Below are 17,606 nucleotides of genomic sequence, written 5' to 3'. Positions count from 1 at the left end.
AAGCGTTCTTAAAACAAACAACGTGCTGGGTCATCGTCCGAGACTGCTATAACATGAACTATATGGCAGAATGCGGGTAAAACAGAGCAGGAGACATATGATTCTCCCCCAAGGAGTTCAGTCACACATTAAATTAATGCATTATTTTTTTTAACTAGCGTCATCAGCATGGAAGCATGCCCTCTGGAATGGTGGCCGAGGCATGAAGGGGCATACAAATGTTTAGCATATCTGGCACGTAAATACCTTGCAACGCTGATTACAAAAGTGCCATGCGAATGCCTGTTCTCACTTTCAGGTAACATTGTAAATAAGAAGCAGGCAGCAGTATCTCCCGTAAATGTCAATAAAGTTGTTTGTCTTAGCGATTGGTTGAACAAGAAGTAGGACTGAGTGGACTTGTAGGTGCTAAAGTTTTACATTGTTTTGTTTTTGAGTGCAGTTATGTAACACAAAATATCTACATTTGTAAGTTATACTTTTGCGATAAAGAGATTGCACTACAGTACTTGTATGAGGTAAATTGAAAAATACTATTTATTTTGTTCATTGTTTTTACAAGGCAAATATTTGTAATAAAAATAATATAAAGTGAGCACTGTACACTTTGTATTTCAGGCTGTAATAGAAATCAATATATTTGAAAATGTAGAAAAACATCCAAAAATATTTAATACATTTCAATTGGTATTCTATTGCTTAACAGTGTGATTAATCGTGATTCATTTTTTGAGTTAATTGCTTGAGTTAACTGCGATTAATCGACAGCCCTAATCAAAACATTTTGTAGGATTTTACTGATTTAGTTAAATTTTTGATGAAAAATTATCAGAGCTCTTTGTTTACAAATGGCTACTATATTACAATAGTTGAAACAAAGCACTTCCACCTGCTCAAAACAAAATGTTCTTTAGTGGGAAATTTCAACTTTCTGTTCCAGCTTAATGGGCATAAAGTTATTTCAATCAATGTAGCTGTTTTCAGATATGTTCCCTATCAAATTCCAGTGCAACATAGATTATAGATCGTCATTATGTTTTGAAACAAAATTAAACAGAAAACATTGTATAGAAATTCTTAGTGGATTGATTGGGTGGTTCAGGTGGCTAATCATACACTACAGAAGCTTTCAGCTTTAGGTCACTGTTTCAAATCCCTAGGAACGCTGTGAACAAAATTTGTTTCCATGTGATGGTGGTCTGTTGACTTACATGAAATGCGTTTGATGGTTTCTACTTCAGTTTCCAGTGGGCAAGCATTTGCATTAATAAAAAACATGAGTTGCACACTAGTTGGCAGGGAGACCTAGGACTGAAGCCCATCGTGACTGAGCTGCCTTCATCCCTATAATAAGAATACCTAGCACTTGCATATCATTTTTGTCTGTAGAACTCAAAGTGCTTTACAAAGGAGGTTAGTGTCATTATCCCCATTTTACGAATGAGGGAAAGTGAAGCAGAGAGAATGCAGGTGATTTGACTAAGATCATCCAACAGGCCAGAATCAGAACTAGGAATAGAACCTGGGTCTCTTAATCACCCTATCTACTGGACCACTCTGCTTCTCGAGGTGGTGCCTTTCAATGAACGTTAAGACATATTTGCAGAACTTTAGCAGTTACAGATCCTCCACATTTCCCATCCTCTACCTGTCCCATGAATGAATAGAGGACATCAGGTTGCAAGGCTGTTTATCCAGTATTTTTCATCGGCACTAAATTAATACACACATTTTTGAAAGCTAAAAAACACCTAGAGGTTTTGTCTCTGTGTGAACAGAATTTTATATACTACTTTCCTGTCTTCAGTTTTACTGTGCTGTATAGGTTTTACACAGGCGATAGTACATACTAGGTTTTACCTGTTGGCTTCTTTCTTTTCATGCCTGCTGCCCCAAAAATCTATTTTACATGCAGAGCTCATGGAGTTACTGCCTATTCTATATCTTCAAATGGAGACTGGAGTAGTTCAGAAGCAAGGAAGAAGTACTGAATGCAGTTTCTTTCGAAGCCAGTTCCTCCTGTTTAGCTGAGTGTAATTCTCTGCAAGTTTACATGATAACAATCACATCTTGATCTGTGTAAACTCTGAATTTCATTTGACATATAAGTTTACAGTACAAACTAGAATTTTTTATCTACTGCAAGCATTCATAATCTTGCAAGTAGTTTTGTTACATATTTTGTGATATTTAAGATGGGAACTCCATGTCACAGATTGTGACCTAATTAATATTCTTATTTAATGTCAGATGGCATTAATACACATTAAAAATAACATATAGTCCAGATCTTTAATGTTTCCATTATATTCTGTTCCACTCAGTCAGGATGTGGTTAGTTGGGATGACTCCAGCTGATATATTACATCCTCTCCCAAATATTGTTTGCTGGTAAAAAACGCTGCATGATAGGATGATAGGACCATTCCAAATCCATGACGCTATCTGTTTAATACCCAGATTTGATGACAGTCTGTGTCTCGGTCAATACAGATAGTAAGGTCCACAGAGATTTATACAGAGCTTAGAAGCTCCGTACCTCCCTTAATCCCCACAGAGTTTACTAACTCACCTTAATCAAGAAGGCTGCTTAAATGAAGCTTGAGAGTCCTGTGTCTATTAAGCGACTTCTACTGTATACATTTTTTTCTTATCAAAACCAGCATTAAAGCCTAATGCATGGGGCTGTTGGTGTCATTTAACAAGATGCCTAAAACATGTCAGTAAACTCAGGAATATTTAATGCATTTTAAAATGTTTATTTTGTAGTTCTCTGTTCAGGTAAACAAAATGAAAAGCTTTCTTTTGAAATATGGCTATTAAATGTAGAAAGTGCTATAAAAAGGATACCAAGGAGTTCATATTTTATTTCCCTGATATTTGAATCATATGTAGTCAGTTTACAGCTCCAGTGACGATTTTTTTTCTCCACAGCTGTCAGGACTGAAAACCTAGGTCCAACGCTTAAACTGTGTTCTGTCTCTTATGTCATCTTCAGTAATAGAGATTCTGCAAATGGTACTTACCTAACAGTTTTGTGATAATTCTTGAGGCAATGTTGTTTCCTGTTTCCTCTCCCAATATTCACTGCATTGAAAATTTGGCTGTCTGTATGTCTACCTTAGGGTTTTATACTGCCATCCATCACCATAGTACCTGAGTGCCTTCCTTATAAAATCAATAGCAAATTAACAGGTTTTCCTTAGATATGACTCACAAAAATACGTAAAACAAATATGCTGGGTATTAAATTTTAATTACTTAATATCCCACATGTGCTGCTTTGAAGAAGGTGCTATTTTATATGGTTGCTTTTCTAACTATATCAGTGCTTCAAGGTGTCCCCTTGTGGGATAAGCAGTGAGAAAGGAAGCAATAATTTGTTACATGTTTTCTGTACTTGCACAGGAAGATGCAGTATCTTCAAGAATTAACTTTATCATCCAGTACATCTGATAGTTGTGTTTTGCATATGACTTCTGTTAATTGAAAATGGACTTACTGAATTTTTCCTCTGCAGTACTTAGGATTTTGGGGATATGAAGTGGAAATAAACAGTGTTATTTGCTTATTTTTATTTCAGGGGATATAATTTTCAATGCCCACTACCCAGAGCTGCCACCAGATTTTATCTTTGGAGAGGATGCTGAATTCCTGCCAGATCCCTCTGCCTTGCATGTGAGTACAGCTTCAATGTTTTTGTGATCATTATGTGCTGGAGAGAGACTTGGCTTTTGAGAATGGCTCAACAATAGGAATTTGCTAACAATGCAGATTTTAAAAAAATCTTTTATTTCACTGTCCTGTGGGTATGTAAACACTTTCTCCACTTTAAAACCATAATTATGGAGTCAACTAAAACATTTTTAAATTAATGATTTAATCAAGATAAGACATCACATTCCTCGTATATAATCATTTAAAATATTCTACAGAACATACCTGTTTAAAACAAAAAAAAAGTTTCTTTAAAAAAAATCAGTTGCTTCTATTTAGCACCTGATAATTTTCAAAGATTTGCTTCTTTCAGCAGAGGGGTAAACCTTTGCCTTGCCTTTAAAACATTATTTGGACTTTGGCAGAGTTTATTTCATGGCAGAGAATGAAGTATAACTGGGTTGGGCTTTGGCATTAGTCTATATTAACACCAGAAAGGGTGGAAACCAGGTGGGAGTGTATTGTGGGCACCATTGTGTCAGGCAAGACTCTGAAAACTTTATACTTATAATGAAATGGTGCTGCAGTAAAGACAGAAGCATGCTTTGGGGAGGGGAGATAATAAAATCGGCACATTAGATGGATAATACTTTTGTTGCACAGTGTTGCTAGTGTGGAAGAAAAAATACATACCATATCCAAGTACCATAAACGTGAAATATTACTGAATATTTAAGATTAGTGTTTAATAATAAAGCCTTGTACCTAGAAGTGAACTTTGGTTGCGTACTTGTGATACTTCTAACTCTGATATAGTAGTCACGTTAGTGTGCCTCCCTTGTCAGACAAATATGAGCATAGAGTTCCAGTCTTATTCCTGCTCAGTGGCTAACATAAGCAGTTCTTCTTACTCCTGTTGTAGTGTTTTAAAGCCCAAATTAAATTTTCAGTTTTTGCTAAATATTTTTTAGCTTGCTGACTTCTGTTTTGTTTCTAGTTCTATTCTCTTGTGAATGATACATAATACTAAGGAATCCATTAGTCATAGATACATTCCATATTGATCCATTAGTCATCAGTGTGTTAACAAAAATTCTGCTGGAAATGCTAAGATGGTTTTGTTCTTGGTCCTCATTTTGTTCCCTGTGGGTCACTGATCTTTTCAGTTAACCAAGTGCTTTGGAAGTTCTGTACCTAATTCTGTATGTCTGAAACTTGCAGGATGTGATTTGGATACTGGACATGTTTTGTCTCTTTGTCTGAGGCTGCAGAGTGGCTAAAAGGTTATTTTAATTCATCTGAATAGCTCATTTGCTAGCAGGGAGTATCTATTTGTTATATTTTGTGATGTCTAACTTAGATTTCTTGATAGTTGGAATGTTTCTGTGACTTGGCAAATGGACTGTTAATTTAAAACTGTCATTCATAAAACTGAAAGCACCAATTTCTTTATTACTGTTGCTTTTTAAAACACTGAAAAATAAAAGGTAAAACATGATTTAAAAGGGACGGCATTTTTCGTACAGGGGCAAAAACGTCTGTCTACCAGATAACAAAGCACTCAGCTTTTCTTAAATGGATCTAAGTTGTTTTGTACCATTACATCTCTTCAGGAATTTTATTTTATTATGGCCTTTATATGTGCTTGGGCTTTTGAAGGCTGTCGTCTTAATATTCACATTATGTCTGTTCTCAAGCAGGATGCAGTAATCCAGTACTAACCGGATTTTATTAATTGTGGGCTACAGGGAAGTTATTTCAAATATAAAGAAGAATATGCATTGTAATAAGTAGAGGCTAAAATGTATTTTCATAATCTTTAATTCATTTCTGAAATTCTAGTAATTTTTACCCCTTTCTTGGGGGGAGGGGTAGCTCAGTGGTTTGAGCATTGGCCTGCTAAACCCAGGGTTTTGAGTTCAATCCTTGAGGGGGCCACTTAGGGATCTGGGGCAAAATCAGTACTTGGTCCTGCTAGTGAAGACAGGGGGCTGGACTTAATGACCTTTCAAGGTCCCTTCCAGTTCTAGGAGATAGGTATATCTCCATTAATTTTTTTTTTTAGTTCTTGTTTCACTCTATTCCAAGCTTCTCAGTGGTCCTTATAGCAACATCACTTAAAGGTTTGTATCTCCATCAGATACATACTCTTTACTATGTATGTCATGTAACACACTTTTTTAACACAGCAAAGAGATATTTGCAGCAAATGAAGGGTGAAACACTTCAAGGGATTTCTGGGCATCTTGCAGAAGAAATATTTATATAAAATTAATTGCTAAATAAGTTGTGTGATACATTTTGACCAAGTATGGTGTATCACCTTATCTTTAATGTAAAAATGAGTGCCCAATCATGTCAACCTAGTCATTTAATCTGTCCAAAGCCCCCTCTTCCTTAACTCGTCCATTGTTTACTTATCCACCTTTTATCATGTAGCTCATCATCCCCTTTTCTCCCTAGAGATGCCTGCCTCAATGGCTGTTTATCCCCTTCTCCCACAACCACTGCTTTTCTTTCTTCCATGTCACTTCCTACACATGGAACCTCCTTTCTGAGCTGACCACAAAGCTTCTGCACTGTGGAAGCTGGCTAGTCTGGACTGCTACCATTCAGTCGCTAACCAGTTCGGAGTGGGAAAGTTGACCGTTGGACTCGTGTTGGTGGAAGTGTGCAGAGCCTTTCATCACATCCTGCTCTGAAAGACCATGACGATGGGCAATGTGCGTGACATTGTAGATGGCTTTGCACAAATGGGCTTCCCTAACTGTGGAGGGGTGCTAGATGGCATGCATATTACAATTCTGGCACCAGACTGCCTAAGTACTGAGCACTTTAATCAGAAGGGGTATTTCTCTATGGTTCTCCGGCTCTTGTGGATCACGGTGGGCACTTCACAGACATTAATGCAGGCTGGTCCGGAAAGGTGCATGACAGAGGCATCTTTCGGAACACTGGCCTGTTCAGGAAGCTGCAAGCAGGGACTTTCTTCCTGGACCAGAGGATCACTGTAGGGGAAGTAGAAATTCCCGCAGTGATCCTGGGAGACCCCGCCTACCCCTTAATGCCGTGGCTTATGAAGCCATACACGGGGCACCTTGACAACATCAAGGAGCAGTTCAACATCAGACTGAGCAAGTGCAGAATGACTGTGTGTGCTTTTGGCCATTTAAAGGCCCACTGGTGCTGCCTATATCGGAGGCTGGACCTGGCCGATGACAATATTCCTATGCTTATAGTCATGTGCTGTACTCTCCATAATATTTGTGAAGGGAAGGGTGAAAGCTTCACTCAGAGATGGACTGCTGAGGCTCAGTGGCTGGAGGCTGAATTTGAACAGCCAGAGACCAGGGCTATTAGAGTGGAGCAGCACAGGTCCATAAGGATCAGGGATGCCTTGAGGCAGTAATTTGAAGCTGAAAGCCACTAATATTTGTTGCTATGCTCGAGAGTGCAGTGCATGTAATGCTAGGAGGTGATTGTGAATGGTGCAGACAATGCACTATGAAGGTTTAAGAAAATTGCCAGTTGCTTTGCAGGGCTCTGTTTGCTTTCAATTAATAGAATAAAGATTGCTTTCAAACCAACACAATTCTTTTATTAAAAAACAACAACCGGAGGAGAGAAACAAACAAAAAACCACATCAGCACTGACGGGGATGGGGGAAGGGAAGATCCCAGGAGGTGTGGAGTCCCGGGACAGTTAAAGATTTGTGTATGTCCAGGGATCCTATCCAACCTTCTCCTTTGGAGTACAGTGCAGTGGGTACTGTACTTCAGCGGGCTAAACAGCAGAGGGATGGGTATTGAGTGCAGTGGGTACTGGGAGTCCGCAGTTCTGGACTGTGATGGGGGAGGAGTGGAATGCCATGGATACAGACTGGAGCCAGGAGGCTGATAAGAGTGTGCTGGCGGTGTCTGGGGGTGTGCATGGGAAAGAGTTTTGCGACAGCAGCTGCAAGGGAGGGCGGGCATGGAGCTGCTCAGTTTGCAGTGCTAGTATTGCCTGGAGCATGTCCACTTGGCACTCCATAACGTTTCAGAGCTGCTCTATGGCTTCATTCTGGTGTGCCACGTTTTCCTTTCGGTCCCTCTTCTCGCAGTCCTTCAATTCCTGTTTTTCGGTTGCAGAGTGTACCATGACCTCACGCAGAAAGTTCTCCTTAGTTCTTCGTGGCTGCTTTCTAATTCTGCGCAGCCATTCAGCCAGCTGTAACAAAGAGGGAGGCTGGGCTCCCAAGGTCATATCTGTGAAGCCAAAATGAAAACTTTTACAGAAGCAGTATTGTTTGGAACACACAGACCACTGATTCAATGATTTAAAACACAACCAGCATTCACATACCTGTCACTAACTGGCTGACCCCAGGCAAGTACACATGAGCCACAAGACCCCCAAAATGGTGAGTAGCCACAGGGTAAATCAGTGTTCCCGGACCCTACTGTACACTGAGCATGTGGCTGTTGGGGAGAGCCAGCACTGTGGGGGGGGGAGGTTGGGGAGGCTTATAATTATTTCTGTCCCCATATTTTTCCACAAGCTGTGTTCATTATGGAAGATATCTCGCCGATGAGGGTGAGCGGGGAAATAAAGGGAGGGTCTTCTCCAAGGCTGTGGCTTCTTCCCTGGCCCTTATGTGGCCTGCCTGTGTGGAGCAATGGTCCCCCCCCCCCCTCTTTCCACCTCTCCCCCCCAGCTCTCCCTGTGATGGCAGAGTGGCACGGGAAAGTTGCCGTTAATGGGGCAAGAAACAAAGCAGCTCTGCCAAAGAACCTGCAACAGCAGATTGCCCAGTATGTCCATGAGAGTTTTCTGGAGATCTGAGGTGGATTCCTGTGAAGTGAGGGAGTCAATCAACACCCTGTTCCACCACTCAGACTAGGCATGTGGCGGTACATGCATCATACAGACACAAGCCTGCTTTCTGCAACCCTCCTGCCCCAAATGACTCACTTCAGCGGTTCCCAAAATCAAATCCACTTACCAGGGGCCTCGTCTCCTGTTTGTGCTTAGCCAACATCCAATGGCTGTGACTGGCTAGCCTCCTCCGTGGTAGAGAAGAGCTCCTGGCTGCATGCATCTCTGACCTCCGAGTCATCTTCTGCCTCTGAGTCCCCCTCCCCCTCCACATCCTCGTCCAAGATTTCCTCCTCCTGGCTCAGTCTATCTACTGGCATGCGATCCACCAAAGTATCCACAGTGGCCTATGCAGTGGAGGTGGGGTCGCCACCAAGTATCGCGTCTAGCTCTTTGTAGAACCGGCAGCTCATGGGCGCAGCACCAGAGCGGTGGTTTGCCTCCTGTGCCTTGTCGTAGGCGTTCCGCAGCTCCTTCACTTTGACCCTGCACTGCAGTGTGTCCCAGTCATGACCCCTTTCTGTCATACATTGTGAAATCTGTCTGTAGGTAATTCCTACGGCTGGAGTGCAGCTGGGACTGGACAGCCTCCTCTCCCCAAAGCCTTTATTTTAGATTGTTTTGTAACTACTGTATATTAATGAAAATTTATAAAAATCCTTTAAAATTATTGTTTGGAAGGTGGTTTATAAGGTCAAAGTATTATTAGAAATGAACATTCATATGGTTTCATTTTCATTTCTAAAATATACCTTTCTTAACTTATAGACTTACATCTCATATTTGTATTTATATATTTATAATATAAAAAACCAGCGTCCTAGGATGTAAATAATAAAGTTCTTTCCCTCTTTGGTGTTTATTTTGAATGAGAAGTACTGGACATGTATTTAACAAACAATAAAAAACCTTCCCCCGCCCCCCGCCGCCATGTTTCACTGTATTCAGATAAAAAATCAATCGGCACAAAAACAGATTAGATTAATTTGGAGCTCAGTACTTTGATGCCGGTTTGAGTAACAAGAATTGTTTGTTATGTTAGCCTTGTTATTTGTTAGTGTGAGCCAGTCAATAATTGAAGTGCATACGTGAAATTTTAACCCTAGTTTTCCAATATTTTTGAAGTATCCTTTGCTTGGTGGGACGTAGACAACAGCATTATGGCAAAAGTTACCTTTTGAATTGGACTAGGATTGATTTTTGATATCTTAACTGCCACTATTTGGTAGAGATTTGAATCCCAGTAGACTCTATTCAGCCATTTAGTCTACTGACACACACTGAGCGATGTGTTGTTTACTTTATGAAGATCTTTCATTGAACCTTGACTTTTTAAGCTTTGTATCTTCTCTTTGTGGACATTAAAGATTCCACAATCCTTATTGTAATATCAGATTTTGTCTCTATGTATTTGGGCAGAATTTTCCTCTCCTTTCTGTAATGCGTTGTTCTATACCTTTAAAGGTGGCTGCATTTCAATGGTTGGAGAAATTATACCTGTATATATTTCCAGACCAAAAGGAAGAACTTTATTAGAATCTTAATGTCTGCATGTTTGATGGAGCTTTTGCAATGAGGCTGTGTTAAATCTGCTAAATCAGCTTTACTTGACTAAATCCATTTTATTTTTCTAGTTTCTGGAGTTGAGGAACTCTGGCTTTGGTTTAGCATTTTTGTGTCTATGTAAATATGATTCCTATGGTGCACTACATCTTTGTATGTAAATTACCTAATTTTTGCTCTGACCATTTAAGAATTTAGTATCTTCAGATATAGTATCTGGATATCTTTTTTTTGCTAAGTTTCAGAACGCTTTTATATTTTAAACCTATATTCTTTGGTGTGATTGTCTCAATACAAACACTTTTTCTTAAAGGAAAAAATGAAAGCCCGCCTTTTTCCAATGGCAGCATATGGGTTTAAAGGTGTCGGGAGTGCATTCATTTTTTGTAGGCATTTAAAGACAGGAGCACTTTGATTTAAATGCTAATCTAGTGAGTTTACAGTTAGGTTATCAGAAAGGATAGGGTTAGTCCAGTTAGGACACTTCTGTTTTTTGAGTCACTGGTGCCTTGTTTGAGAATAGCATTGTCTTCTGTTTTTCATATGTTCTGTACGTGATGATATATGGACAGATTCATGGTTGTTTGGGTGATGGTAACTGTAATTTCCATACTTTCTAAATTTTTGTGTTTTATTTTTAGCGTCCTGCAAATCTGCGGTTATCCACTTTCTATTCGCAGGTATCTGTGGACCATGTTTGCAGGTTGCAGATCAGATGTGGATGCAAATTTTGTATCTGTACACGGCTCTATTTATTTTCATGTTTAATCTTAACTTTGCTTGCAACATCTCTTAATGATTTTTCCCCTTTATGTTGTTTATATATATATTTACAAACCAAGTTGCAGGTTAGCTAATTTTGTTTGTTTTTGACTGAGCATTTCTTAAAGGCTTTTAAAAATATTTCAGAATGTTTCAGTGACAGGAGTCCCTCTTAAACTTTCAAACTGTGAAGAGACTCTCACAGACCCTGCTACTTCCCTTTTTCCGTTCAGGATAATTTTCTTGAAAGATAAAACCATACAGGGTCACCCTATAATATAAATTGCACTCTTCTGGGTGGCCTTTTGGAATGAGTTACTCTATGGGTCCTCACACAAAAAAACTTCGGACATGACTCAAATTGAATGTTTTCTAAAACATTAATGGATTCTTCCTAAATTTCAAAAAGTCACTGTGCCCTCGACTCAAGATTTTTGTCCGAGTCAGACTCGGAATGGAGTTGAGCAAGGATGTGTTTTTTGTAAAGAAAATTCACAGGCTCTAGTTCTTGCAGCACTACATCCATTTTATTCCGGCAAAAATTTGCAAGCATACCTATCCTTGATATCTTTACAGGAGGGGAGGGATAGCTCAGTGGTTTGAGCATTGGCCTGCTAAACCCAGGGTTGTGAGTTCAATCCTCAAGGGGGCCACTTAGGGATTTGGGGCAAAAATCAGTACTTGGTCCTGCTAGCAGGGGCGGCTCTAGACCCCAGCGCACCAAGCAGGCGCTTGGGGCGGCCGTTTCCCGGGGGGGCGGCATTTGGCTCCGGTTGAGCTCCCGCCGTCATGCCTGCGGCAGGTCCACCGGAGCCCAGAACGAGCGGACCTGCCGCAGGCATGACTGCGGCGGGTCCCGTCTTCCCGCGGCTCCGGTTGAGCTCCCGCAGGCATGACTGCGGCAGGTCCACTGGTCCCGGGCTCCGGTGGACCTGCCGCAGGCATGCCGGCAGGAGCTCAACCGGAGCCACGGGAAGAGGGGACCCGCCTCGGGACCGGGGAAGGGCGGCGCAGCGCTCCGCGCTGCTTGGGGCAGCGTGATTTGTAGAGCCGCCCCTGCCTGCTAGTGAAGGCTGGACTTGATGACCTTTCAAGGTCCCTTCCAGTTCTAGGAGATTGGTATATCTCCAATTATTACATTACATTACGTATTGATGCTTTCTACATTTGGGGATGTCCAGACATCTTGGAGAAGATTAGTGTCCAAACACCTTCACTATGAGCTAACTGGGAGTAAGTTAATGTACAAAATATATCCCTGACCATCTCAATATGGGGTAGAGTTTGGACAGTTAAGTCAATACACCTGAATGATATTGGTGAAATATGATCACATAATTGTATTAGAATGTGCTTTGCTTTTTATAGAAATGGACTCCATTGGGTCTAAATAAGAGCTCTGAACAAGATTGCTACCAGTACATGAACTAAACTAGTGAGGGAGGATACACTTACAATCTCTGTTCTCTATCATTACTGCTCCTGCCTAAAACCATTTATCTAGCCAGAGCTTGGTTTCCTTTTAGTTGGTGTTTATTGGGCTTATGTGTTGTTTTTGAGTTAATATATTGTTTTTTTCTTAAGCATTTTTATGCTAGATTTGCAATTTTACTTTTCACTGAGGATTCTGTTGCCTTTGAAAAATTTTTTTTTGTTTTTTGTGCTGTGCTTGGATGTCTTTGGGGTTGAGCACTTTAAAAATAAAACTTATTTTTACTCTTTACTGATTCTGAAACCTATTCCAAATTTGTTTGTGGGGGGGGAGTGGAGGTGGGAAGGTGGTTAATTATTTTTTAGAATGTGAAAAGCGCTTCTACTAAAAACATTTGAAATCTACATCTGGTCAGCAACTGTATGCCAAACTTCACCCACGGAAGCTTAAAAGAGCCAAGATATCTAAACCTGAAAATCTGGATTTATAATGGAGGTGCCAGCTGAATCCTGTTTATATTTTGAATAACGATTTGTCCAAAATAGTGCATGTAATTTGTGTGTGTATATAGCACAGAGACACTTCAAAATCTAATTTTCTAATTTTACAAAACATTGTTTGCTTGCTCATTGAAAAGATATCAATAAATTAATTGTTAGAATATGTCTGTTTTCTTGTAAATACAATATTTGTTGATGAAAGAGGATAAATCAGAAGATTGTCAGTGGGGTAATAAACCTTTCACCTTTAGGTTGTTGACTCAAACCAACCCAGATGATGATTGTTGCCTTCTCTCAGTTGCTTGGTTGTCTGTGTGCAGTGAGGTTATGAGCACTTATATTGTTCTCTAAACTGCAGAAGTGCTCTGCTTGGGTCAGTCTTGAGACACAATCATAGAGCAGTATGACATCTTTATCTAACATTAAATGGAGTGAAAAATGTAAAATACAAATTGTCCCTGCCCGCAGGTATATGGGATCTTGGGGAGCAATTACCACACAGGTGGGGTGCCAATTAATTTCTTTATTAAAGGAAAAAGGAAGTGGTGGGAATTTAACAATGAAATACGATGGGATGGGGTGTATAGGGTGTTTACAATAGACAATGATGGGGGGGTTCTTATTGAACAGTGTAGGGAGTTCTAACAGTGGGGTACAGTAAGTGGGGTTCACAATGGGATACAGTACAGTCAATAAGCAACTCAACTTTATATAGGAACAACTTTAGATACAGTGTGGAATGCAAAATGTACCCAAAAGAAATGCAAAGTAAAATGGTAGCTTCAATGCAAATACAAAGTATATCAGAAAAGTGGAGGCAACCAATGGGGTGTTATAACCACAAGTAAAATGTGAATCACAGTGCAATGATACAATATGGGTGATAAGTGAAATTATGCAATGTAACAGTATAAAAGAAAATTAATGACTTAATTTTTGAGGCTGTGATAGCAGATAATCTGCAAGAGTGTACCTAAAGGCTGGGTCGAGAAACAGGAGTGGGGAGGGAAGTGAATGATCAGTGGCAACTGATGAGAGGAGAGTACAGCTGCAAGCAGCGAGAGACTCCGAAGCCCTGTGGGGTGAAGCTCAGAGCAGTCTTCAGGAGCCTGCGGGCTGAGCGCACTTAAGGGGAGTCTGGGAGCAGCAAGAGGTGAGGGCGCTGAATGTGCAAGCGATGGGAAGGTACGTGGAGAATGGGGGAGGCGGCTGAGGGAAGAAACAGGTTGCAGCAGCGGAGAGCACTTCAGGGAAGCTGCGGAGCAGCGGGGTGAAGACAAACGGAGCAGTGTGATGGTGATCTTCGGTAGGGGAGGGGCAGCGGAGAAGCGGGAGCATGAACACAGGGGATACAGGGAGAGGCAGCAGAGAAGTGTAAAGAAGGGCTAGAGGGAGGTTTAAGCAACAAGCGGACACCCCCCAAAAAAGGGAAAGAAGTGGCAAAGGGTTTGGGAAGTTACACGGGGGAGAAGCAGCAAGGGGTTTGGGAAGTTCGGAGGGTGATGCAGACGCGGGGGAAAAAGCAGCAAAGGGTTACAACAGGGAGACATGGAGAAGTACGCAGAGGGGGAGATTGGAGCGGGGGAAAAACAGACACGGGAAAGTTCAGGGAGAGATCGGGACAGCGGGAAGACTAATTCAAACAGCAAAAACCTTATCTATCGTCTAACTTAATCAAACTTATATAAAATGACAAGCAGCTTATACAAAGTAACAAAACAGGTACAGAATACAACCAGGCAATGGCTTCTTTGAATCTATCTTAACCAACAACTAGGCAAAACAACAAATATCACAATTCTAAGCAAAACTATAACAAGCAACTATACGGAGCAACAAAACAGCAAACTATAGCAAGGCAGGTGAAACTTACAAGTGCTACAGTCTTAGCAAACTATGACTTATTAGACTAAAAAGCAAAACCTATGGTGCACCTTATGCTATGGGGAAGTTACAGAGGGCAGAGTGGTATGTGCCCAGGATACAGCTCCCAAGGCAGCCCCCAAGGAAGCCAAGGGATGGTGACTGCAGCAGTGGATACGGCTGAAAGCAGTGAGCCCCGAAGCAAAGCCCACTGGAGCAGAGCTTAGCAGCGGCACAAACTTATTTTTAGCGGCAAAGCGCCGCGGAGTTTGAGAGGTTTTAAGACATAGACCAAGGTTTAGCTTGAGTCTGTGTGCTGGGGAAACAGAGCCAGCAGCTAAAATAATAAAATAAAAGTATAGAAAGTTTCACAGAGGGATTCTTACCAGTCCCCAAGGCGGCAGCAGCAACAACATCAGAAGAAGCAAGGAGGGCTCGGTACGGTCTCGATAATCAGGAGGTCTCTCAGGCAGCAATTCGTTCTTCGTGGGGGGGTGTTTAAAAATGGGGGTACGCTCAAAAATAAAACAAGAGCGGAGAAAGGACCCCCCAGAACCCCTGGCTGATCAGACCAGGCAGCAATGCAGGAACCTTTCTGATGTTTGTTTCAAAATGCCTGTTTTTAAAGACAAACTCAGGCAGTTTCCCGCCAGTAATCCTGATAGGCTCCCTCTGTCACAGGGGAGGAGACACAGGGAAAAACTGCAGGTGAGCACAGAGACGTGCCTGGGCAGAGTCCTGGACAATAGGTGTGAGTTCACACCTCAGGACTCAAAAGCACATGAGGCCTATGACTCATGCCCAGGATCTCAAAAACACATTAGGTCTTGCAGCTCTGGACATTGCCTACCCTACATAAAGCCCAGGTTTAACAAGGTGATAACAGGACCAACCCTTTGAACAGGGCAGTGGTCCCACTTAGCACGCAGCACAAGTGGCCATTCCTTTGAGAAGGGCAGTGGCCCTGGTAAACAACTTAACAGCCAGGGAGGGGCGGCCACAGGAGGAGAACAAAAACAAAATGGAGTAAGGGGACAGCTATAAGAAACAAAATGGAATAGGGGGATAGCTGTAACAGACACAAATAAAAAACAATATAGAGAGAAGGAGAGTATAATTCTACGTTCCTTGTGTGCCCATAAATCCCACTGAACTCAGTTTGGGTGCAAAACTGTATTTTATCAAAAGTTTACTTGCTATATTTAAAAAAAATCCTACACAAATGTACATTTCCTCTCTAGTTTTATTATCTTGAAATCACACACACAATGTTTTTGTAATTTATAATGCAATAATATTTCATTGCATTTTCTAAAAGAAATTAGTAACTTCTGGGTCCTGGTTCCCCCAGCACAGAGTAAATGGGCAGATGGTATGCGGTGAGGCAAGATAGTCAGTGAGCCTTGTGTATACTATAAAATGGTTTGCTGGTATAGATATACCTGTATAACTATCCTGGATAACCCTCTAGTGGAAACACAGCTTATACTGTCAAGAGTTACTTTCCTTAAACCAGTTTCCCGAATCGATTAAGCTGTGCTGACAATAGGACTTTTTTGCTAGTAGAATTACATCTATACTAAGGCTTTTGTCACCATGGCTATTTTGATTAGGGTGAATGATTGATTATTTTTGTTTCTTCACACTCCTAACCAACATAGCTGTGGTGGTAAAATTTACCAGGCCTGAGAAGTTCTCATTTTGGTGCTTTTTGACTTGCCAAGCTCTTCCCATTTCTAGGAGATTCCAGAATTCAATCCCTTCTAAAAGAAAACTCTCCTGCTTTTCATCTTTGGAAAAAAACCTAAAATCTATCAGGGTTCTGCATGTGCTAGGAAAAGGGAACATACAATACAAGTGGACTAGCTACAACAGTAAAAGATTCACTAAGGAGAATGGAACCTCAAGGAAAATGTATATCACGATATGGTGGCTTGATTGGACTTTCAACAGATAGGTTTATTCACCATAAGACACAACTGGATGATGTGGAAGTTTTGCAGCAGGTACTCAGACCTCTGGGTAATGGTTCCATCCCTAGGAAATTCAATCTGGCATCTGCCTTCCATTTTTCCCTGTCATTGTGAGGGTTCTAATAAAAATAGACTTGGGCACCTGTAATCTTCATGGCCCTGGATATTCTTTAAAGGGCTGGGATATGCTATGCTGATCTTCTAAGAATGTCCAAAAATCACATTTCTCCTTCCTCATCAGAAGGATCTGCTATCCTAAGGTCCCTTTGTACAGATACATCTCAACCCAAATCCATTTTTACTGTTGTCCTGGCACACGAAAGGAATATGCTGAAAGAGCTAGACTTTATCAAGAGACTCAGAAGATCCTATTAGCATCCAGAAAGAAATCTTCCTCGATAGCATACTGGTGTGTGTGGGAGTGCTTTTCTCAATGGTGTACTGTGAGGAAGCTCTCTCCTAAGATATCTGGCATCCTTTTTGTTCTGTGTGTGTTTCTTGGGGGGTTCTTTTCATTTCCCTTAAGGTTCAGGCCTCCATTCTCTATAGGAGGGTGGACAGGATGCTTTTCTATGGGCTCCCATCTCCTTGCCCTCCTGTTCTACTCTTCTTCTGGATGATTGAGATGCTAAAGGAGCACTCAAAGATAAGGCCATTACAGAGAAACTAAATGAATTCTTTGCATTGGTCTTCACTATTGAGGATATGAGGGAGATTCCCAAACCTGAGCCATTCTTTTTGGGTGACAGATCTGAGGAACTGTCCCAAATTGAGGTGTCATTAGAGGAAGTTTTGGAACAAACTGATAAACTAAACAGTAATAAGTCTCCAGGACCTGATGGTACTCACCCAAGAGTTCTGAAAAAACTCAAATGTGAAATTGCATGACTACTAACTGTCATCTGTAACCTATCAGCTTCTGTACCAAATGACTGGAGGATAGCTAATGTGTTGCCAATTTTTAAAAAGGGCTCGAGAGGTGACCCTGGCAACTACAG

The 17,606-nt window shown here is 41.1% G+C and overlaps 1 protein-coding gene across 5 annotated transcripts in view; it reads left to right on the top strand.

Annotated features, from left to right (window-relative positions):
• The window catches only part of BABAM2 (BRISC and BRCA1 A complex member 2), a 425,434-nt gene that overhangs the window by 164,970 nt on the left and 242,858 nt on the right, over positions 1–17,606 (top strand). For all 5 annotated transcript variants that reach the window (XM_039530877.1, XM_039530879.1, XM_039530878.1 and 2 more), the window contains one exon: positions 3,584–3,678. In XM_039530877.1, the coding sequence (XP_039386811.1) occupies positions 3,584–3,678 (95 nt within the window). The remainder of the gene's footprint in view (positions 1–3,583; positions 3,679–17,606) is intronic.

The sequence above is a fragment of the Mauremys reevesii genome, linkage group 3 (assembly GCF_016161935.1).
Source record: "Mauremys reevesii isolate NIE-2019 linkage group 3, ASM1616193v1, whole genome shotgun sequence".
NCBI lineage: Eukaryota > Metazoa > Chordata > Testudines > Geoemydidae > Mauremys > Mauremys reevesii.
This window is presented reverse-complemented; position numbering and strand designations above follow the sequence as displayed.